The sequence below is a fragment of the Portunus trituberculatus genome, chromosome 44 (genome assembly GCF_017591435.1).
Source record: "Portunus trituberculatus isolate SZX2019 chromosome 44, ASM1759143v1, whole genome shotgun sequence".
NCBI lineage: Eukaryota > Metazoa > Arthropoda > Malacostraca > Decapoda > Portunidae > Portunus > Portunus trituberculatus.
In genome coordinates this window covers 11,926,081-11,950,120 of record NC_059298.1, presented here as the reverse complement: position 1 = coordinate 11,950,120, position 24,040 = coordinate 11,926,081, and the positions used below count along the sequence as shown (strand labels likewise).

The following is a 24,040-nucleotide window of genomic DNA, read 5'->3' as shown; positions in this document are numbered from 1 at the left end:
AATGATTATGACAAGAATATCGTACCTAGCACACACAGAAAGAAAGGAAGAGAAGGTAATAAAAAATACAAGGAATAGCAAGGGAAGAGAGGAGTGGTAGGGATGCGTAGGGAAAATAATTGATGGGTTGGGTAAGTGAGCGTCAGTGTCACTCACCGTCGTGTGTTACGGGAAGAGGATTATGCAAAATGATTTCTTGATAAAATTTCGTATCCACTGAAACGGATTTTGAATACATTTGAGAGTCCTCCTCATGAATAGAAGACAAAGGAAAATGCAATCAGCGTCTCGTTCGAGCATCAGAATAAACATCCCCACCCAAAAAAGTCATTGTTGATTGATCGTAAAGAGTTTTAAGGAAGGCTTGATGTATATATGGACAATTCTGTACTCGTCAAAGAAAAGGAAAAGTAAAGAATTAGAGATAGCAGTAAAACGCCTAACCTAACTTAACCCTTACAAAAACGAAGTAGGTAAGAACAAAAAAAATCATGTAACGTAATTTTATCAGCGAAAGAAGGAAGGAATTATTGTTTTTAGATTAAGTAAGGAGTGAGAAAGGCATAAAGACGAGCGATTAATAAAAAGAAGAAAAAAGACTTTGGAAATAAAAGATAAATACAACAATAACAAGGATACTAGAAGAGTAGCACAGAGGAAATCAAAACTAAAGGAAGGAGAGAAAGAGAGAGCGAGAACGAGGAATGGAAGAAAGGAAGAGGGAAGTGCTAACTCGATAAAAACAAAAGGAGGATCGTAAATTTACAACTTGAGGATCAGCGTGTTTTGAGCGTGGTTAATGACGAAATACAGCCCCCGTCCAAGCATCTGTGTGTGTGTGTGTGTGTGTGTGTGTGTGTGTGTGTGTGTGTGTGTGTGTGTGTGTGTGTGTGTGTGTGTGTGTGTGTGTGTGTGTGTGTGTGTGTGTGTCTTTATCTAACTGCTCGTACATAACAGTATTTCTTATTGAATTATTTCATGTTTTTATACGTATATATATTTTTTTTACGAAATTTTGTCAGGCTCGTTGTGTTGTCTTTTTATTTCATTCCGTCATTTATCATCAGTGTGTGTGTGTGTGTGTGTGTGTGTGTGTGTGTGTGTGTGTGTGTGTGTGTGTACATACTCTTGTGATTACTCAGTTGCATTCATTTCCCTTAACTGACACACGAGTTATATTTACAAAGGCAGCAAAACTCGATAGGATGAAGGAGTATTCTGTTTATCGCTAGAGAGAGAGAGAGAGAGAGAGAGAGAGAGAGAGAGAGAGAGAGAGAGAGAAACAATGGCTGCAAAGAAGGTCACGTGAAGGAGGCGCCGCTGGGTTGGGCAGTTGGTGATGGATGTTAGTGGGCGGCGCTGACTCATTGCGTCCAGCTGCTGAGGAGAGGGGTGGGGGGTGCAGGGGCGGAAAGAGAGGGCATACTGGTGTGGGAGGACAGTTAACAGGAAGATGGGTAGAAAGGACAGAGAGAGAGAGAGAGAGAGAGAGAGAGAGAGAGAGAGAGAGAGAGAGATTCATAAATACGTATAGGTCAGGTACTTGTAATGAAAAGAAAGAATATCAGCGTAAAAATATCAAGAAAAATAGATAATAAAACTACAAAATCCCCAGGAAATTGTTCTTTTTGTATGTATGTTGTAAGTATCAACACCATGTAAAGAATAACCTTTGTCGAATGGAGTAAACATTGAGATTCTAATTCTGATACCCTTTGTTACTGTGGAAAACTGCGTAGAACAGGAAAGAGGAGTGTGGGTAAGAAGAGAATGGCACGAGGAGGAGGAGGAGGAGGAGGAGGAGGAGGAGGAGGAGGAGGAAGTGGAAGTGGTGGAAAGAAAATGGAGTAGGATGGTACGGCTGGGAGGAGCGAGGAAGGAAAACTTAATATCCTTTCTGTAAAAGGATTCATTAAGGAGGTGGTGTGAGTAGGGAGATCAAGTTCGTTGATTTATATTGAGTCAGACTCGTTTCTGTGGGAGGAATGAGAGACGGCTGCGGCGTGCGGGTATCGGAGGGAGGAAGGGAGATGGGGAAGAGAGAAATAACAAGGATAGAAAAAATGAAAAGTGTGGAAATGAATTTTATGATTTTTACAAGAGATATCACCTCCATGACTACCATCATCATCACTGTTGGTAAAAATCACCTCCATTTCTAATAGTAGCATAAACAATGGCAGAAAAAAGAAAAATAAGAAAAAACAAATCACTAGTAACATGAACATTGTAGTAGCTCCAATAATCGCAGTAGCAACATCGACCAAAATAACAACAACAACAACAACAACAACAAAAGAGCAGCAACAACAACAACAAGAGCAACAACAACAAAACCATCAACACCCTCAACAACAACGTTCCCTCACCACCACCACCACCACCACCACCAGTCAGTCACCAGTCAGTGTAGTACTTTTGTGGTTGCTGCTGTTGCTGCTGCTGCTCCTGCTAGTACTCGTAATATCGGTGTTGTTTCATGCATAGTCACGCGGACTGTTGTCACTCATGTCTTTTATGGTGGTTCTGTTGTCCTAATGATGTTTGCACTCTCGTTATGCTGTGTAACTCCTACTGTTGTTGAAGCGATGCGAGGAACAGATGTGACGACTCTTCTTTATTTTCATCTTTGGTTGTAGTAAATGACAGTGCTGTGTAATACTGTATTCTAGTTTTTTTTTTTCTTCTTTTTTCCTCTCTTCGAAACTTTATACGAGAAATACCAACACTAACAAGGGTAGCGCGTGTACAAAGGCGCTGTTTGTACTGCTGTCCGTACTCTTGGTTCATTACCGCTGCGTGAAATCTCGAAAGTACAGCGCGGATAAAACACACACACACACACACACACACACACACACATGGATAATTTCAACTTGTGTCAGGTATCACATTTATATTGCAACGTTTTCTTTCGTTGAGTTTATTTCGGATATAATTTCAAACAGGAAAAAAAAAAAAGATATAAAGAATCTGTGTGAAATTGCAAAGTCAAGAGCAGTTGGAAAGAAAAGATATTTTACCTATTGAACTCTGTGTGTGTGTGTGTGTGTGTGTGTGTGTGTGTGTGTGTGTGTGTGTGTGTGTGTGTGTGTGCGTGTGTGCGTGTGTTTGGCAAGCGTTGTGTAAGGTTCGTATAAGCAAAGATTAAAAGTATATGTGTGTGTGTGTGTGTGTGTGTGTGTGTGTGTGTGTGTGGTAGAAACTGCGTTATTTACGCCCGTTTTGCTATACTTGATGTGTGAAGAGTGTGTGCCTTTGATGCGCTCTACAAATAGTACGTGAAGCCACCGTTGTGTGTGTGTGTGTGTGTGTGTGTGTGTGTGTTGATGTATATTGCTCAACAAATCACACACACACACACACACACACACACACACACACACACACACACACACACCTAATCACTGGCAGATGAACAGAGGCTATATACACTTGAATAGAAGTCTTGCCCAAATGACCTCTGACCTGTCCCGAGAGTCGAACTCGGGTCTTCTCGATTGTGAATCGAGCGTGCTACCACTGCACCACCAGGTGTGTGTGTGTGTGTGTGTGTGTGTGTGTGTGTGTGTGTGCAATATATTATTTCACACATTTACACACACACACACACACACACACACACACACACACACACACACACACACACACACACACACACACACACACACACACACACACACACACACACACACACACAAAGCAGAGTGTACGTCACTGTTCGTACGCTTTTAAAATGAGTGAAACTATAACTGAAAATAATTTGTTACTGAGACAAGTTTGCCACAGAAGTGCTTCTGTACCTTATACATTTCATCAACACTTATTATTTTGTTTGTTTTTGCGTGGGACGAACGAAATTGCTTGAGTGCACCTGAAACTTTTTAGTGGCAGTGTACGTAGTGGTAGAGGAGTGGATGTTTACCAGCGTGAGGTGCATGAAGTGGCGAAGTGTCGAGTGACCGAGTGTCAGGCTGCTGCTGCTGAAAAGAAACTGGGACGCGCGGGGCAAGGGAAAGGTGGAGTAGGTGAGCTAGCGAGGCTGAAAACAACAGGCAAGGATAGAATTGTTGCTAAAAGTGTTTGCACTATTTAGCCAGCCGTGTCGCTCAGCCTTACGTATGCGGCGTGAACTCGGGATATGCGTGGGCTGGTAAAAGTCATCAGGTTTCCATTTAACTCGTGTCATGACTTGCAGGAGAGCATTGGGTGGCTGTCATGGTTTGTCTGAGGAAGGTGACGAGTGGCTGCCTGTCCTTTGATGTCCATCGTATTGAGATGATAACAATGATAGCAATAACGATGAAGGAAGTTAGTGCAGTAACATTTGTAGTGGTGAATGTTGCTGTAAAGAGGTGATGAGAGTGGAGGTGGTAGTGATAATAATAACAATAACAAAAACAATTAAATAGACGCCACGATAATGCAGAACCAGCGTTGGATCATGGTCAAGTTAAGCTAGGTTTGTTTATATCAAATTCAGTTACATCAGGTTAGGTCAGGTAAGCTAAAAGAGAGAGGGTAGAGCCACGCTGTTTGTAAGTTAGGCTACGTCAGGTTAGGGAGTTAAGTGCGAGGTTGGCTAAGTTTAGACGTAGATGGTGGTGAGTACGTTGTTAATAGCGTGGCTCGTTAATGTTCTGTGTGGCTGGAAAGGTTAATTGTCGATAATCAATATTCTCATGCGTGTATCGTTAATGGATTACAGTCTGCGAGAGGAAGTGACTAGGAGGGAGAGGAGGTGGTAAGTGTTGAGTAGAGGGAACAAGCGAGGGAGGCAGGAGGGAAGGAAGGAGGGAGGGAGGGAATGTGATAGGTGATGAGAGTAAGAGAGAAGTTGAAAAGTGATGTGGGTAAAGACAGGGAAATAGATAGTGAAAAGAAAAAGAGAGGGAGGGAAGGAGGCAGATATGAAGAGGTGGAAGGTAAAGAGGAAAGATGACATGATAATGAGAGATAATATTGATAGGGAATAGAAGAGATGATAAATGATAAAAGAAAGAAAAAAAAACAAGGAAAGGAAAGAGAGAAGAAAATAAATATAGAACTGCAGATTTTTTCTATCCGTGTGCTAATTAATGTGTTTGTTGTATTATCTAAAAGTTATGGAATGCTAAATATTCATCAGAGTTTGTTATCTTTATATATCTTAATTAGAGTATCTTGTTTATCATAATTACAGTGTTCGACGTAACTCTCTCTCTCTCTCTCTCTCTCTCTCTCTCTCTCTCTCTCTCTCTCTCTCTCTCTCTCTCTCTCTCTCTCTCTCTCTCTCTCTCTCATGCGGTTTCTCTTTGTTCATTTTCTGTTTTCTTCTATTTTTTTTTCTTACTGCCTGTGCATGATTGCATCCTCTCTGGCTGACTTGCATTTAGTCTCCTACCTCGTTACCTTTTGTTTTTCTATAGCATTTGTATGTTTTTCTATAGCATTTGTAGATCTGATGGAGAGAGAGATTTGTTTTTCTATAGCATTTGTAGATCTGATGGAGAGAGAGAGAGAGAGAGAGAGAGAGAGAGAGAGAGAGAGAGAGAGAGAGAGAGAGAGAGAGAGAGAGAGAGAGAGAGAGAGAGAGAGAGAGAGACAAAAAATTGTCACAATTACAGTTAAAGCATTTTGAATTTCACAGCTTTTTGAAGGAGGAAAAAGAGAAGAGTGGAATATATAATGGAACCGCATTGCTATTTCTTTTTTCTTTTATGAGTTTGTCTAATTCAGGGGTTCTCAGTCTAGTGTTCATAAGATTTCCAGGGGTACTTTGATGGCTGATCTAATAATATCGTTTGCAGTACCATTGTATATTGAGTTACTGTCAGTTACTAAATTAACATTCTGTTTGATGTCAGATTACTGGAGGTTTCTGTAGATGGTCTTATAACTTAACTCAGGGAGTTCTTAACGAGAAGAAGATTGAGAATCCTTGGTATAGCTAAAGGAAAATGAAGAGAAGATACTATATCAAGAAAATACATAGCTAATGTCTTCCTCATTTTTCCTCCGTTTTCTTTACCTCATTAGAGGAAAGAAAAGGAAATCCACCATACTAGGGAAGTACATGACTGCTTTCTACCTCTTTTTTTCCCCATAAGACAGAAAAAAAGAAAGGAAAACGCACCATGCTAGGAAACCACATGGCTATTCTTTCCTCGCATTTCTTTACCTTCCTTCGCCACAACACTTTGCGGACGGAGGTTCAGGGCGGCCGGGTATTGTGGGAAGCATCTCGGGTAAACTCGAGTAAGACCACCATCATCATCCGCCACCCTCGTCTGGCCGTGCTGAGCGTGTAGTAATCAGGAGTGTGATGGCATTACTGGAATCCTGTTAAAGAGGGAGTTTAGTGGTAAGACTCCAACGTGAAGGCTGCAGGGGGTTTCGGGAGCGTCTATTTTTTGGAAAACAACGTGCTGGAACCCACGCCTCTGGGTCCTGGAAGGTGCCGCTGCTGCAGGATCCAGGATATGAGACTCGTTGGGACGGAAAGTTAGTCAGCATTCGCGTCTGAGTCAGTGAGGCGGAAAATGTGAGTCGTGTAATTGGAAGTGAAAGTAGAACTGCCTTCTCAGGTTGCAGGCACAGAGAGAGAGAGAGAGAGAGAGAGAGAGAGAGAGAGAGAGAGAGAGGTATAATATATCCTTTATGGTTACTTTTTATAATAAATTTTACCACCTTCACGTGTTGAGTGTTGAGTGTAGCGAGTGAGCATCTCTGGTGTTGGCCTCGCATTACTGCCTGGCCGGGGAATTGTCCTGACTAAATCGCATTACGTTTCATGCATAATACTTGTTTTTCCTTTTTACGTGTGTCAGCAGTATATTGCCTTACACACACACACACACACACACACACACACACACACACACACACACACACACACACACACACACACACACACACACACACACACACATAATGTTAGAGATCTTCCAGGAAATAGCTTGATGTGTAGGATTTTCTCTTTCGCTTCATTTTTCATTTTTCATTTTTTTTTTCATTTTATTAATGCAATTTTTTTCTCAGTCCCGCCTCCACTCTTTCCTACCTTGTTTGTCTCATGGGTCGAAGAGACACTTGCAGTCCTGAATTTGTCAGCGTTATATCTCATTTTTTTAACCTTTTGTGACCTTAACTAATTGAAACGTAAAAAAGAAAAAAAATGACAGAAAAGACAAATAATTAGAGGTACTTACATGTCATAATATCATTGTATCATAACCTTACGTAGCCGGTGACATTCTTACACGCAATCCAGTCGCAGCACACATACATAGAACCCGATTTAATTCTCCTCTCGATTGGTTAGGTTAGGAGAATGGCAGGTGTTGTTTTGCTTATTTTTGCCTAGTCCATCCTCGAAATTACCGCTGGTTTTCTATGATGTAGGCGGACATTTGTTCCCACGCTATGAGGGCTGGCCGTGGACGGACCTTGGTGGTGGGACGTTAGTTTGCGAGTTATGGTTATGGCTTCAAGTGGGACGGACGAGCTGAAGTTGAGAGAGTTTCCGTGGACTCTGCTCTGATAGACTGGACTTCTCTACCGTGCGTCTGGGGTCAGGAGAGGAAAGTGACTCGGGGAAAATACACGTTTGGCCCCATGAAAACAAGCTATTTCACACACACACACACACACACACACACACACACACACACACACACACACACACACACACACACACACACACCGTGTAGTGTAGTGGTTAGCACGCTCGGCTCACAATCGAGAGGGCCCGGGTTTTAGTCCCGAGAAACGGCGAGGCAAATGGGCAAGCCTCTTAATGTGTAGCCCCTGTTCACCTTGCAGTAAACAGGTACGGGATGTAACTCGAGGGGTTGTGGCCTCGCTTTCCCGGTGTGTGGAGTGTGTGTTGTGGTCTCAGTCCTACCCGAAGATCGGTCTATGAGCTCTGAGCTCGCTCCGTAATGGGGAAGACTGGCTGGATGACCAGCAGACGACCGTGGGGAACTATACACACACACACACACACACACACACACACACACACACACACACACACACACACACACACACACACACACACACACACACACACACACACAGAAATAGAAGGCAAAGAGGAGAGGGGCTTTCCAAACAAAACCCATAAGAACTTAGGCTTTTATTGAAGTCAGAGAAGAAAGTTATATTGTGTATATCTTGACTCCTCAGGACGCATCAATCACTATCAAGGAGGACCGTAAAGAAAAAGAAAGATAAAAAGAAAGAAGATGAGTAGAGAATGGTAAGCAGGGAGGCATGGAGGGCGTGAAGAGGGAGAATGATGAGAGGCTGTAGTGGTGATGTAGAGGCTGGTGGTGATGGTGGTGGTAGTGGTGGTAGTGATAGCGTGTTAGGGAAGAAAATGCGGTGCGTTGTGGCAAGGTTATGGTTAGACTTAGGGTGGTATTTTGTGCTGTGGAAGATGATGAGTTGCTATTATAGATGTGTTGTGGTGCTGGACGAGATGAGAGAGAGAGAGAGAGAGAGAGAGAGAGAGAGAGAGAGAGAGAGAGAGAGGGGGTAGGAGGAGGACTCTCATAAGGTAACGGATCTGATAAACATTGAAAGGAGCGACAGAGCATCTGTAAGAGTCTAATGCAAGGGAAAATACGGATGCGGGAAATAGTATGTACGTGCTCTCTCTCTCTCTCTCTCTCTCTCTCTCTCTCTCTCTCTCTCTCTCTCTCTCTCTCTCTCTCTCTCTCAGCATCCAGGGCGCCATCCTCGAACCATCCATCAGTGTAATCACCTGAGCCAGTGTGAGCGTGTGCGTGCCTTACATTAGGACTCTGTTGTCTTGGCGGGTGGCTGCTGTTGTCCTGCCGCTGGGATCAAGGCAGCCCTACCCCTGTCACAACACATGCTTCACAACTTCCAGATAAAAGACTGGGAGTTATACCTCATAGAAATATATGCATTTACTGTTCTATGTGTTTACCTGTTTATGTATTTGTTTTATGTAAGTCATCAAGGGACTCTTCTTCCAATCACAATACTTTTCCTACTAAAGATTACAAATTGAGAATGATATAATATAGAAATTCTTGAATGTACTGCGTTATGTATTTTTGTTTAAATCTTAATTTTCTATGTAAGTGATAAATAAAACTCCGTGGCGGTCATAACACAGTCTCCACATTCACAAGGCAAAGATTGGGAGTTACATCCTTACAGGGATTCATGAATATGCTGTTCTACTCTTTTATCTGTTTATGTCTCTATGATTTTGGGTTCGTTTTGTCTTAGGTTCTAGTGATATTGTAAGAAGTACCGGAGTGAGAGTAACTTTCATATGAGTGTACCACGGGTTATGTCGTCGAGGGACGTCATGTAACTTTCAGGTAATGAGGGAAGAGGATAATTCTTCGACATATGGAGTGTTGAATGTTTGCTCTGGATTTCCTCTAGTGAGTTTAGTGCGTTCTCTCTCTTATGGCATTACAGGCTTAACAACAAATGAGAATGACAATAAAGTGGGACAAATGATCACATAAATAAAAAGAGGGACACGTTTATTCTTAATTTTTGTACATTTACATAATTGCTTCATAAACAGAAACCAGTTCAGGAATGTCAAATATTTATCTGAATAACATGTAGCGCAGTAAGAACATTTCCCTTATATAGTGCTCACTTTTCAAGCCGAGTTCTGTTGCCACTTGTCAAACGCCATCCTGTCGGGGAGTGTCAGCTGTTGCCATGCCAGCACAGTATTTCCATTGTTTTCCATTTAGTTGTTGCCCGTGCAGATACGGTGAGCGTTGTACCTATAAATGAGAAAGACATTATCTTCTGGATAACCCGCAAAGAACGTGTTGAGGATGCGAGAACCGCGGCGAAATGGATCACTCAGGCTTAAATCACACAAATCACACCGAACAAAATAACGACAGAGCTGCGATGTGGTGATTTATTTTGGTAAAATACTGAGAACGGCTAAAGGTCTCTTTTTCTTTTTATTTACTGCCGTCGAATATTCACAAAGGTCAGGTATCCAGAGATTTGTTTTGGTGCGACTCTTCTGTACCTTGGAGGAAAAAGGGGAGTTAATGACAACACGTGTTTTATATACAAAAAGATGCATTTTCTATAGCCTTTGTATGCCTGACGTGTTTGAAAATTTAATGCACATTATGAATTAATGCAACAGGAAGGAAATAATATAACGAGTGAAACAGTAACGTTGAAATTTTGTGATATATTTCCTCGAACCCTTAGCTGGCGATCAGTTTTCCGTCCCTAACCTCTGGTGTGGAAACAAATGAAGCACCGGACAGAGAAAGAAAATAGCAGAAGCATAATTGAAAACAGCAGCTGCAGCAAGTTCAACAGCGACCCAAAGTGAAAGAAATGAAAAACGATGCATGTGTGAAGCAGAGTACCAAATATAACTGTAAAGGGCATGGTGGTGGTGGTAGTGGTGGTGGTGATGATGGTGGATGGTGCGAATGTGCAGGCGAGCCTTGCATAATGCTGGAGGGGAAGGTTGATTTTTATTTTCATTAGAATCCGGTGAGTGGAAGGGTCATCTGAAAACGTGGGCAGTAGAAACAAAAGGGAGGAGGAGGAGGAGGAGGAGGGAACTGGGTGGTGCCAGCGAGAGCGGTGTGGCGCCGGCAAGAGAAACAAAAGGAGTTTGTGGAAAACTCCAGTAAACTGTAGTGAAGGTTGTGACTCAGAGAGAAGTGACAGCGACAAGCGACGGTAAAGCTGTGAGTGAAAGGTGATGGAATGGTCGAAAATTTGAGACGACGGTGACTTGTTGGGGGTGATTACTTTGGCGACAAAGGTGCCAGGGAATACTGAAAGGGGGTTCTGGGTCTTGCTGTTGCTACTGCTACTGCTGCTGCTGCTGCTTCTGCTGGTGCAGGTCTTGAATGGTGGGAGTCCTAGGAGAAAGAGGAGAAAATGAGGAAGAGAAAATAATCCTTTAAAAGAAAAATGAGAGAAAAATTGCACGAACGAGAAGTGAATTAACAAGACAGGAAAAGACGAAAAGAACCGCCCAGGAAAATAGAGAAGCGGTGTTAGTTGTGGGTGATATTAAGCGCACCTGTTGTCTTTCATATGGTGTCACGTGTCGTGCAATATATAGCGACAGGGAGAGGTAGCATTACCGCCAGCGAGGTGTTTCCATTACCTCGCCATTGGTGCAGAAAATGTCACCTACGCACATGCACGAAAATGATTTACTCTTTCTCTAGTTGTCATGACCTCGGTTCCATTAATCGCCAGGGTGTGAAAAGCTGTCATTGGCACAAGAATGGCTTCCAAATGCACCTCGACTTCGTTATCCTCGCGTAACATTTTTATTTTACTTCACTTTTTTTTTCTCGTTCAGTGGCGTGACGCGAGTCTGATGTATCACCTTCTCACTGATTTATGGCATTCTGACTTCCAATAATTCCAGGTTTTGCGAGTTCTGCTGAAATATTGCTCTTCCATTTTCCCTCTTCCTGCCGAGTGAGGTTGAGCGATGATGCCGCTCACATGACCAGCGTGAGGAGCAGGGAAGGAGGTGGTGCTCACTCACTCTCCGTCCATCATTCAGGCAGCAGGCTGTCCGCGTTCGGCCCACGCCAGCCCGTCACCAGATTGACACCTAACAACGTTCCAGGGTGTGCTTTTTCTCATATGTGTGTATCTTTTTTTTTTTTTTCGAGCGTTTGCTTGCTCTTCTGTTTCCGTTATTCGGACAGAAGGGTTATTTTCATCGCGCTTAGCAAAGCTCCTTGTATTTCGTGTTATGCATTCGTGTTAGTTGAAGAAATGATTGTCAGTATCCAGTTAGACAAAAAAAAACTATCATTAGTTTGAGGGAATGCAATATGGAGGGTGCCTGAAATCATGCTGAGTAGCACGGAGGTCACATAGCACAGCGCCGACGTGCCAAGAGCACCGTATAATGCCCGGAGAGGCTGTGAATGGGAGGTGCTTCGTCTGGAACTCCTTGATGAAGATGTCAGGCACCGGCCGACAGACAGCGACACACGACCTCATCTGTCTCGCTCCAACACAAAGGCGAGGCGAGGCTGGTATGCCGCCACCAGCTCCGCGACCCACTGGCTGCCGACGCTTACCATCTGTGTCCCTCCGGCTGGGTGTGCGTCATTCCATCACGGTCCCTAGTCTTACCAGGTCGTGTGCAACAAAATGGCTTGTGGGTGTCAGGGCCTCGCTTTGGTGCATCTGGAGCTCACCGCAGCGCCTCGCAACCTGACGGGGGGTAGCGAATGGCCTGGAGGGATTCAGGACTTGATTGCCTGGAGGCTTTTGTGTTGATGGTGATGCTTCTCGCTTGTTTATCTCCAACATTTATCCTTGACATTGGGTGTGTTTCGTTATTGGTTCTGTAAATGTTTCGTTTCTTGATGTATTCTTTAAACTTTATACTTATTTATAGAAAAAAAAAGAGGTGAGAGAAGTGAGGTGAAGCTATTTATGCTGTAAATGTGAGAGAACCTATGGGGCTAAACAACAACATTCCCTCTTTTTTCTCATGTCCTGGCCTATACCACCTGTTAGTAACTTGAAGAGTATTGGAAGCGCTGTTATAAGCTCCCGCCCATTAGTGGCGCAGGTAATTTTATTTATAGTGGTACTCATACTAGGACCCATATCACTACCCAAGCGCATCTTAAATGTAACTACCTAGAGCCTGGGTATCAAGGTGACATACAGGTAACTTTAAACCATTCGACGAATGGCAAAGTTTCAAGGCCGTACTTGTGGGATTCGAACCTACGCGTGGACGGCTGCCGGATCCCACGCTCACCACTTTATCCACTATGCCACTGCCTCTCTAAAACATTGACATTATTATCCCTCCAATGGGAAGGTCAACAACACTGATAAAGAAAAAAAAAAACGTAGTACCTGCTGGAACAATACTCGGCTAAGTAATATGAAATGCAGTTTTATAACTGCAAGAGGATTCCTGGAAGGAGAGTCACAACATGCCTTCGCCTTGTTTCTTTGGCTCGGTGTTACGTTACTGAAGCAGCAATATTTACGATGATCTAATGGTAGTAGTGATAGTGGTTGTTGTAACTCCAGTAGTGGATAGTAGTGGTGGTAGTAGTGGTTATGATGATATAGTAGTAGCAATGATAGTAGTAGTTAATAGTAGCAATAGAAGGAGTATAAACATCTTGATCCCTTCACTCACAGTCACTATCACCACTAAACCGAGAAAACAACAGAAAAAAAAAATGCGTACACAACAATAAGACGATGAACAACAACAAAAATAGCGGCAGGGAGACAGAGGCGGTGCTGGTGGTGGTTGTGTTGGTAGTGGTGGAGGTGGGAGGTTGTGGCGGCTGCGTTATTCTTGAATGTAAATGCGCCTCCGGAAACTCGTCCATTAGGCCACCGTATGTATGGGTAATGGCCCGACCACCCGCCTAGTCCTGATCCATCTTCCTCTGGTGCGTGGGGAGTTTTTTGGGGTGAAGGGGGGAGTGGGGATGGGGAAGAAACGGGCGGTGGCTACTCATCTCGTTTCTCTCTCTCTCTCTCTCTCTCTTAAAAATATACTAGTGCCTGGTCTTTTTTCTTCACCCATCTCTTCCATTGTTTAATAAAGGTTTTAATACATATATTTTTGTGCACAAGAAACAAATGGTAGTGAAAGCTCTCTCTCTCTCTCTCTCTCTCTCTCTCTCTCTCTCTCTCTCATGTGTAATTCATCTCGGTTGCCTGCTGGTCACCCAGCCAGTCTTCCCCATTACGGAGCGAGCTCAGAGCTCATAGACCGATCTTCGGGTAGGACTGAGACCACAACACACTACACACCGGGAAAGCGAGGCCACAACCCATCGAGTTACATCCCGTACCTATTTACTGCTAGGTGAACAGGGGCCACACATTTGCCTCGCCGCGCCGGGATTCGAACCCGGCCCTCTCGATTGTGAGTCGAGCGTGCTAACCACTACACTACGCGGTGTGTGTGTGTGTGTGTGTGTGTGTGTGTGTGTGTGTGTGTGTGTGTGTGTGTGTGTGTGTGTGTGTGTGTGTGTGTGTGTGTGTATGGAGGGAGACAAGGTGGCGGGACCCCTCTGGGTTGTAGGTGAAAGACGACGGAGAGGCTTGATGCCAATAAAAGTGGAGAACGTGTGAATGGCGATGAAGTGGAGAGTCGAGATAAGAGATAGGAGAGTCATGATGGCACTTTAGTCTTCATTCGTTATCTAGGCTCACCCCGGCGGCCGAGGGCGTGAGGGATGGAGCCGCGAGCGCTTAATACACCGGTAAAAGCAACATAAATCTTAATGAACAAAACCCAGATGCGTTTTTCAAAGAGAAGGGTTACGGAGTGTATCACAATTAACTTGATGTAGGAGGCGTTCCCCCTTCCGAGTGACGGAGAGGGCGAGGGAGGAGAGGAGGAGAATTGGGTGTGTGTCTGAAGAGCCCATCATGGCGTGAGTGAAAGTGAGTGGATGAGGAGCCGGCGACATGGAGAAAGAGAAGGTTGGCTGAGGAAAGGAGTGTTAGGTGATATGTTACGAATGCGGGAGGTCTTAATTGATGTACTTGCATGTCCAAATTTCCATGAATAAAGGGTTAAGATAGGGATGACGGAACTGGTAGAGGGCTGGACGACACAATGCTTACGTCATTAGGGAGAGTGTATATAACTGTACGGGAAATTACTGGTTCTTGTTGCAGGATGAATATGAGTAAATCATGTTGTCCTTTGCATATCCCTCCCTTTCTCTCTCTCTTACCTGGAATTGAGCTTACCTGTGCCGTTTCACGGAAGGCGACATTTGAGAGAAGAATGTCAGTTCTGGCTCAGGTTGCCCAAGGCTCCTTCACTGCCCTTAACCAAGCATAATGTAACAGACGCAAGTGATGGAAGCTTCCCGCCGGTCTGCTCTGGGGCCTCTCACTACCGAACCACGCGTCTCCCTCCCGGGTTAGCGTGGGAAGTGCGGCGCATTATAACGCAAAATGGCGACATAAATATTCATCACACGCTGTACACATTAGCGCACTTCATGTTATTTTAATGTCGTCTGCATTTTTGTCGAGGTTGTTAATGTTTACGGATGTGCATGGAGTAGTAGGTGCTTATTATTTACGTCCTTGATGATGATGACGGTGATGATTGTGGTGATGATAAATGATGAGTTCTTAAATAGGAGAGGCGCTGGATAAACACACAAAAGACAAATATATAAATAGACTATAAAAATGTATATAACATAAAAAAAAAAATCAAGGTGAAAATACAAATTCCTAAAGTCTGAAAACAAATCCAAAATTACACAAAGAAATGTGTTAGCCTCCCTCTTGCAACAATTTGATTGGTGGTGGTGGTGGTGGTGGTGGCTCTATACGGCTCTATACACAGGCTGATGGACTGATGGGTATCGTGATGCAAATTAATAGTTCATGCTGTGGCCGCGACGGCGTGATACAACAAAAGCTGAGAGATATTTAGAGCAATGCTGTTATGAGAGTATAATTAAATGCCTAAGTACATTGTACTCTGTGTAATGTTTTCATATCCTGTGTCCGCATATTGTATTAGGAATTAATATTCGACCGATTAGTAATTCATGGCGTAATTAGAATGCCACTGAAACAGGAAGTGAATGCATTACAACGGCGGTTTTGTTTCTACTCAACATATTCATTTCTTCCCTCCGCCACTTATCATCTTATATAAGAACTAAGATCGCCACTGCGACACTTACATATACAAAATAAAAGAGGAGCAGGAAACTTGTCAACGAAACAGCAGAAAGTGTTCTGCATCGCTGGGAAGATGTCTGTTGGAAAATAAAAATAAAGAAAAAGAAGTTCATGAAAAATGAGATACCACAGCGTTCTCGAAAGTCTGGATTGAGCGGCCTAATGAGAGAATGGAGCTTTACATTTGTTCGATCCTCCGATCATCATTATCTTATTCATCATGGTTGTTGTCGCCATATAATCTTGATCTCATTTTCTTCTGAGTATTATGACATGCGGTATTTAACTTTCATTGCGAAAGCAAACAATTACCACTACCGGGAAATCTTAAGCAACTTCAATAAAATAGCTGGTGTGTGTGTGTGTGTGTGTGTGTGTGTGTGTGTGTGTGTGTGTGTGTGTGTGTGTGTGTGTGTGTGTGTGTGTGTGTGTGTGTGTATGATAATAATATTAATAATTAACAGTTTATTAATACAAAAAGCAGCCGAGAGGTTGAAAATGTGCATTGAAAGGACACATAGTAAAAGCAAATAGTTCTAGAGTATGTGCAAAGCTCCAAACGTCACAACTCCAGCAGTTAGAGTTAAGAACTACGTCTGATAGAGGTCATCAAAAACTTTGTAATTAGAAAGCTAGGAAGAATAAAATGAAATCTTAAGGGATTTTGTACTTAAGTACAAGTAAAAACATGAAGCTGAACGTATATGTAACAAAGTTGGTAACGAATTCATAAATTTGATACCTAGTAGGAATGGTGCTTTTCATGTTAAAGGTCGGTTCTGGGAGCTGGTATAGGGACAAGCTAGTTGTGGTGGCGGACTGCTCGTCGTGGCGGTGGGGCGTCAGGGGTTAGGAAGTGACGGTATCTTGGGTTGTTCAGTAATATGGTTCCAAATTGCTGTAATTGTAGCTGGTGGAGGTCTGATACTGACCACTATTGGTGTGTGTGTGTGTGTGTGTGTGTGTGTGTGTGTGTGTGTGTGTGTGTGTGTGTGTGTGTGTGTAACTCCTAATCAGATTCTTACTATATAATAGACATGCTTCAAGATTCTGGACTATATATAGATAAATGATAAAACTTAAGCTTTCCGGTTCTTGATTAGCCTTCTCTCATCCGACATATATATATATATATATATATATATATATATATATATATATATATATATATATATATATATAGAGAGAGAGAGAGAGAGAGAGAGAGAGAGAGAGAGAGAGAGAGAGAGAGAGAGAGAGAGAGAGAGAGAGAGAGAGAGAGAGAGAGAGAGAGAGAGAGAGAGAGAGAGAGAGAGAGAGAGAGAGAGAGAGAGAGAGAGAGAGAGAGAGAGAGAGAGAGAGAGAGAGAGAGAGAGAGAGAGAGAGAGAGAGAGAGAGAGAGACTTGTGTACGAATCATAACATTAATCCATAAACTCAAATTTGGATCAACCATCCCTTACGTTCTTGCTCGTTCCTACAGGAGTGGCCTTGGGTATCAAGATAACCAACCTGGAGGTGCCGACGCCCCTAGCGGTGGGTGAGGGCGGCTGGCTGCTGTGCGAGTGGGAGGATGAAGGAGACCACGTGTACGCCCTCAAGTGGTACGTGGGAGGCGAGGAATTCTACCGCTGGACGCCCCTGGAAACACCCGCCGTGAAGACCTTCATGTCGTCGCACTTCGTGGTGGACAGCAGGGAGTCTCAGCGGGGGCGGGTTAGGATACGCAACGTGACCGTGAGTGCCGGAGGGAAGTATCGCTGTGAGATTTCCGGTGAGGCGCCCAAATTCAAGACATCCTTCGCCACTGCTGACATGATGGTCGTTGGTGAGTGTCAGGCGGAGACGAGGCAAAGATTAAGCATGTTTCCAGTGTGAATTTATCTTGGTGTTGGGAGCTGTACTTGATTAGCAAACTGGCAGTCCTGAATGTTGTGTAATTTACTCAACACACACACACACACACACACACACACACACACACACACACACACACACACACACACACACACACACTACGAACAACCGAGTCACCTGTTAGTGTTCGAGCAAGCGGCACAAACAATCTATAATATCTGGTTTGAATCGTGCGAAGTTCACTTGAATCTCTTTGGCACCGCTCAGTTCCCTTGTAGTCTGTGACGAGTGCACGTCGACAGCACCGGTGACCGCCACACACGATTTACTGATATCGCTTCTTTTCTTATTTGATTGATGTCTATCGAGTGACCGTTCTGCACTCCGTTGGCATCGGGGCTTTATAGAAGTGCACGGTAGGGTTACGTACAGTACGTATTGACACACACACACACACACACACACACACACACACTATATTGAAGTTTATATGTGAACGAGCGACACACCATTATCAACTCTGATCGAACTTATGACCTGTTTTCACGTAGCGTGTCACTGCACACTATAATCGTCTCTGATCGAGTTTTGTATCACTGCCTTCTCCGTGAACTCTGTCAGCACATCAGTCAAATATATCTTTTGTATTGGTGAGGGAGTAATTAAAGGATATATATATATATATATATATATATATATATATATATATATATATATATATATATATATATATAATACATAGACGGATTAATGTAGGTTTCCAGCCTTGACACATTCTCCTTTCCATTCCTGGCCTCAGTTTGCCGTGTCTGATTGCCACGTGCACCGATACGAAGAAGAAAAAGTACGGAACGGATATGGCACACGTTTTTTTTTATACTAGCATTTTTTGTTTCCCCTCCTCTCGGCCTTTTCTCTGTACTGCAGTGTGGAGGGTTCTTGGATTTTTTTTTTAGAAATAAGTGGTTTATACTAATTACTCTATTCGTCAACTGACTTTTATGAATTCAGATGAAATAGGAAGACATCCGTTCTCTTCAACTGACTTTTATTAATTCAGATGAAATAGGAAGACATCCCGAACGAAACGAAACTTTCCAAAAAACTGGTTTCCTATCACGGACTTCCGATATTAGTAATGCTAAAATCAAGACGAGTGAATTTTTGAGTTTTTTTTTTTAAGAAATTCATTCTTAGGCAGGACCTTGTCATTGATTGGTTTCATTGACATAATGGAGAACATGAAGAGAACACCAACTGCTCTTAAAGAATGGGGAGCAGTTCTTTTTCCGTTTATTCAACGTTAAGTACTCAAATGTTCCATTCCTTAGGAGATTCCTTTCAATTTATAAAAGCCGATTGGAAATTCAGAAGTGTGTCTTTGCGTGAAAGCGTTATAATAAAACCTGCAGATAATTCATGCTTTGGAAGTTTAGAATGGCCTGTTTGTCTGTCAGTGTAGGTCCCGTAGCATTGCTCCGACTCGGCCTAAGTAGACACGTCAGTATTACGATCACTTAATATGTGAATGTAATGTGAGTTTGAAGAGCTTAAGTCAGACTAGGATCGCGTATGCGTATATAGAAGATTAATGCATTATTGTGGTCGGACACTGAACAAATATATTGGTGTTAATTATTGGTTCGGGTGTTGCTCCAGGGCGGAAATGCCAGGGAGCTGCTGGTCTGTCTTGGGAGGCTGGAGACAGGAGTTGTCTCCTTGTTTTGTTATATTGTAAGCACGATTTTTGGAAAAAAAGTCGAGAATGGTTCCTCCTTTCTAATAATTGAAACAACCATGCAAGGTAGAGTACTTACTATACACCATGTCTGTGATGTTTTTAATGTGGGGACGGCTTTTGTAAGGCCATAGTAATTAAATGAATATCCCAGTGCCTGCAGAATCTAAGTCCACAATGATTTGGTTGGTTGTTACAGTTTCGTACAATAAACTCTTGATGATTTGTTGTTCTTACTATTACAACATTTTCAGTAAGTACATTACCTACCGCAAATGAATATTAACCCTGCGGCGAGCCACTGAGCTCCATCACACTCGGAAATGAGCTCTACACTAACCTGCATTTGTTTATAGCTGGGGTTTGTGGGTAACTGCTGAATATGATTCTTATTGTGTCTATAGTTCTTTTGTCCAATGACGTGCCACCACCTCTTTAACACCACGAGCTGCGCCAATGGGAATTTGCTACAGGTATTCGCAGGCGGGGCACAGCTGGGCAGACAGGTGCACAGAGACATCTGTGTGCGCAGTTCAGCCATGGCCACCATTGACATTAGTTGTAAAGGTTGCGAATAAGATTACTGGGAAATCATCGCTCCTGCTATCCCCTTAGAGGACAGTGAACTTAACGACTATCGAGAAGAGGATGTCCCACAACCAGGACCTTCATCCTTTCGTTAAGGTATTGTGAGGAGGGGTATTGGTAGAGATAGGGCATATTTTGTGAAGCTATAAGATAACCGGTGCCGGAAGCAGCCCCAAAGCTAGGATACGGTAGTTTAGGTTAGTGGCCTAGCGAGGGTGGGTGCGTGGGGGGCGCTGCTCCCCCCTGCTAGAATACGTCAGGTTAGGTTGAGGTTAATGTCCTAGAGGGGGGGTGTGGGAGGAACGCAGGGCCCCCGCCTAGAAAACGCTAGGTTGTTTGTTAGGTTTAAGTTAGTGTCCTAAAGAGTGGAGGGATGCGGCGGGCGCAGCCCCGCCCCCCGCCAATAATAGACTAGGGTAGGGTTAGGTTAGTGTAGTAGAGGGTTATTATGTTAGGTTATGATAATTTCAGCGAAAATTATCTTAATTTTCACATTTTCCAATTTTTTCTTAAAAAGCGGCTGTCTTTGTCCTTAGACTTTTTTTTCGGATTGCCATATCTCGCCTTTATTGGCTCCCCCCTAAAACCCCCGATTTCCCACAGTCACCTAAGCTTCCTGGAGCAGGTGGGGGGGAGGTCCTATTCTGTACTTTTACCAAATTTTCTCGTATTCTTTATATTTTTCAGTTATTTTTTGTGGGTGTATGCGTACTTGTATACGTTTGTGTTGTGCTTTCGCTGCTTTATAGTTATCGTTTATTACAAAATGGTTTGATTTCAGTGATTCACACTTTTTATTGATTCATTATCTCCACACACTCACTCGACTTTACCTTCACAGATCTGCCTGACAGCCAGCCCAGACTGGTGGGCGGCGACGCGGGGCCATACCAGCTGCATCAAGTCGTTACCATCAATTGTTCCTCACACGATGCCCTGCCTGCGCCCACCCTCACCTTCTACATCAACGACCAGCCGGTGAGTACCGCTTCAGCCTGTGCCGCCCGTGACCTGCAGACGGAGGTTTTCGTAGTATCGTCGCAATAAATGTGCGATCCGGCTTTTTAAAATTATAATACCTATAGTAAACTGGCACTAGTAGTTTTGTTCTGGTGCTGCATCCTTCGTGTAAACTCGGCTTTAAAGTGTAAGCTCTTTTCGTAATTCAAATATGCCTTGTGATAGGAGCGATATGCGGCGTCCCTGCAAAATCTTTGTCTTTGAAAGGTCCTTAAGATGTTAGTTGAGTAAGGTTGCTTCCAGGTTGCATAAAAAATATTGTCGATGCGCCTCGGTGTTTTATTGTGGGTTGTGAATACAAATTGTCATTGTAATTGTTTTATATTGAAAGTACATACATATGATTCTTGAAATGTGAAAGACTCGTTTAAATTTCAAGGCTGAATGCTTATATCTCCAATATTTTTAGGCTTTGATAGTAAATTTACATAAATTTATCTATCAACCTGTAATTTCATAATCATTATTATTGTAATTGTTGGAACTCTTAGTGTTAGTCGGTGAGTTGTTTAACAGGGGTAAAATGTGACTCTGAAGTCTGAGTCTTGTGTGTGTTGTACAGGTTGATCCAGAGTGGGAGGACAACGACCAGGTGATATTGAACGAAACCTCTGGTCTCGAAACAAGCCACAAGAGTTTACACTTCAAGCTGCGGCCCAGCATGGTGGCCGACGGCTTGCTGCAAGTCAAGTGCGTGGCATCCTACCCCGACTTGTACTGGGACAGCAGCGACATTACCTTCAAGGTGCTCTCGGGACATGGGTCGGGCTTCCCGCTCGGGTCGCAAGGTGAGTAGCGTAGCCACGGTCGTTCATTGTAGTTATTGACTTTACGTATTTTGACCTAACTAATGTTGAAGATCGCACTGCTGATATCATGTTAATTCATAAAGATCATCAAAATGGAAGACTTCAATCTATTTACTTTGTTTTGAAATCAGCGGTTACTAAACGTCAATCATTGGTTGATTAATAAGTAACAACTTTTCTGCAATATTTGTTGTTCTTACTGTTGCTGAATTAGGCTCCTTGACGTTCGTACTAAAAGAAATCATAAATTACTTAGTCATATTGAAGCCACAGACAACCACTATTTTAAGTCATATTGAAGCCACAGCCAACCACTCATTATTTTAATTGTCATATTGAAGCCACGGTCAACCACTATTTTTATAAGCACTACTATTAAGAGTTTCATGTATAATTTCATCCCTTTTAAAAACAACTGCACAATAGTAAATGGCCAGTGATCCTTTAATCACATTTACCATATTAAATTAAATAGTATTTCAGTGGATATGATCAACAATCTGCGTAACTCCTTGATGTGAAAAGACACGCTGGTGGCTGTTGGAATAAGTCAAGCAGTTATGACGAGAGAACGTAACCCGTTTTCTTGTTACAGAGTTCGTGTTGCAGGGTGACGCAGGACGGCCACAAGCTTCTATACCTCTCCTCCTCCTCCTCCTCACTCCCGTTTTCTTCCGGTAGCCAATCCACTGCTGGCTACCTAATTTTTCGTTTTCCATGGCTCACTCCCCCCCCCACACCATCTCTCTCTCTCTCTCTGTAGGTAGCACCTTATTAGCGGTTTCCGATTCTCATAGTTTAATATGTGGTGAGATGGGTGAATAATGTTATTTCTAATTTGAGAGGAATTATGGCAATAATATATATATATATATATATATATATATATATATATATATATATATATATATATATATATATATATATATATATATATATATATATATATATATATATATATATATATATATATATATATATATATATATATATATATATATATATATATATATATATATATATATATATATATATATATATATATATATATATATATATATATATATATATATATATATATATATATATATATATATATATATATATATATATATATATATATATATATATATATATATATATATATATATATATATATATATATATATATATATATATATATATATATATATATATATATATATATATATATATATATATATATATATATATATATATATATATATATATATATATATATATATATATATATATATATATATATATATATATATATATATATATATATATATATATATATATATATATATATATATATATATATATATGAGAGAGAAATTCTGTGAAAGCTGCCAAAGGCGGCTTTCCAAGTATAAACGTACCCTTTACGTGTGTGTGTGTGTGTGTGTGTGTGTGTGTGTGTGTGTGTACAAAGTTACATGGATGTCACTGTTATCAGTTTCACTGCTTCTTTTCATTGCCGTTGGGAGCGCTTAGCACACTGCAGACTGTAGCACCTCAAGGAGATCGCATTGAGCTGATAACAGTGTTTCGTCTTTTCTCGCAGGACGAAAGACTCATAAATTTTCCTTTAATTTCTTATCCGAACAGTACTCTTGATCTTTTGTTTGCTCGGTAATGTGTTTATTCCATTGCTTGTAAATGGATGTTGCTTTGTTTGAGTTAGGAAACAAAATTGAAGTTTTTCGCTAGACAGTAAAAGTATTGTTTCCCTATATCAAACACCTATTACTTTAACATAAATATTATATGGCAGTTAGTTAAATACAAATATTATGGTTGGATTGTAAACGAGGTATAGGAGGTATGGGATAAATAACGTAATGATAGAGAACGCGTCAAAATACAATGATTTCTTACATAGTATGGTGGATTGATAATGTACTGATGAAATTATAACGAGAGAGAGAGAGAGAGAGAGAGAGAGAGAGAGAGAATGAGAGAGTGAGTGAGTGAGAGAGAGAGAGAGAGAGAGAGAGAGAGAGAGAGAGAGAGAGAGAGAGAGAGAGAGAGAGAGAGAGAGATATTTGAGTGCGTACCTATCAGTCACCTTTCTTATATTAGCTATCTTTATCTCTATTTTTCTTGTTCTCTCATAACTCATCCTCTACAAGAAAGTGGCTCTGACAGAAGATTCTGCAGCTACTAGTAGTCCAGACGTCCAGGAGACTATTTCGTAACTAAGTTTCATTAAGTGACAAGGACAGGACGGTGGAAGTTCAAGACACGTGTGTTGAAAGAAGATAACGTCTTCGAAAGAAGGTTGTATAGTGTTGATGGTAATGGTGGTAATGGTGGTGTAC

At 42.1% G+C, this 24,040-nt stretch overlaps 1 protein-coding gene across 3 annotated transcripts in view; it reads left to right on the top strand.

The window, feature by feature from the left end:
• The window catches only part of LOC123518877, a 175,780-nt gene extending 153,177 nt beyond the window's left edge, over positions 1 to 22,603 (top strand). For 2 of the 3 annotated variants that reach the window (XM_045279927.1, XM_045279928.1), the window contains 4 exons: positions 17,167 to 17,511; positions 20,708 to 20,844; positions 21,449 to 21,674; positions 22,291 to 22,603. In XM_045279927.1, the coding sequence (XP_045135862.1) occupies positions 17,167 to 17,511; positions 20,708 to 20,844; positions 21,449 to 21,674; positions 22,291 to 22,376 (794 nt within the window). In that variant the 3' untranslated portion in view covers positions 22,377 to 22,603. The remainder of the gene's footprint in view (positions 1 to 17,166; positions 17,512 to 20,707; positions 20,845 to 21,448; positions 21,675 to 22,290) is intronic. The other variant, XM_045279929.1, reaches the window with a different exon arrangement.
• The last annotated feature ends 1,437 nt before the right edge of the window (positions 22,604 to 24,040 follow it).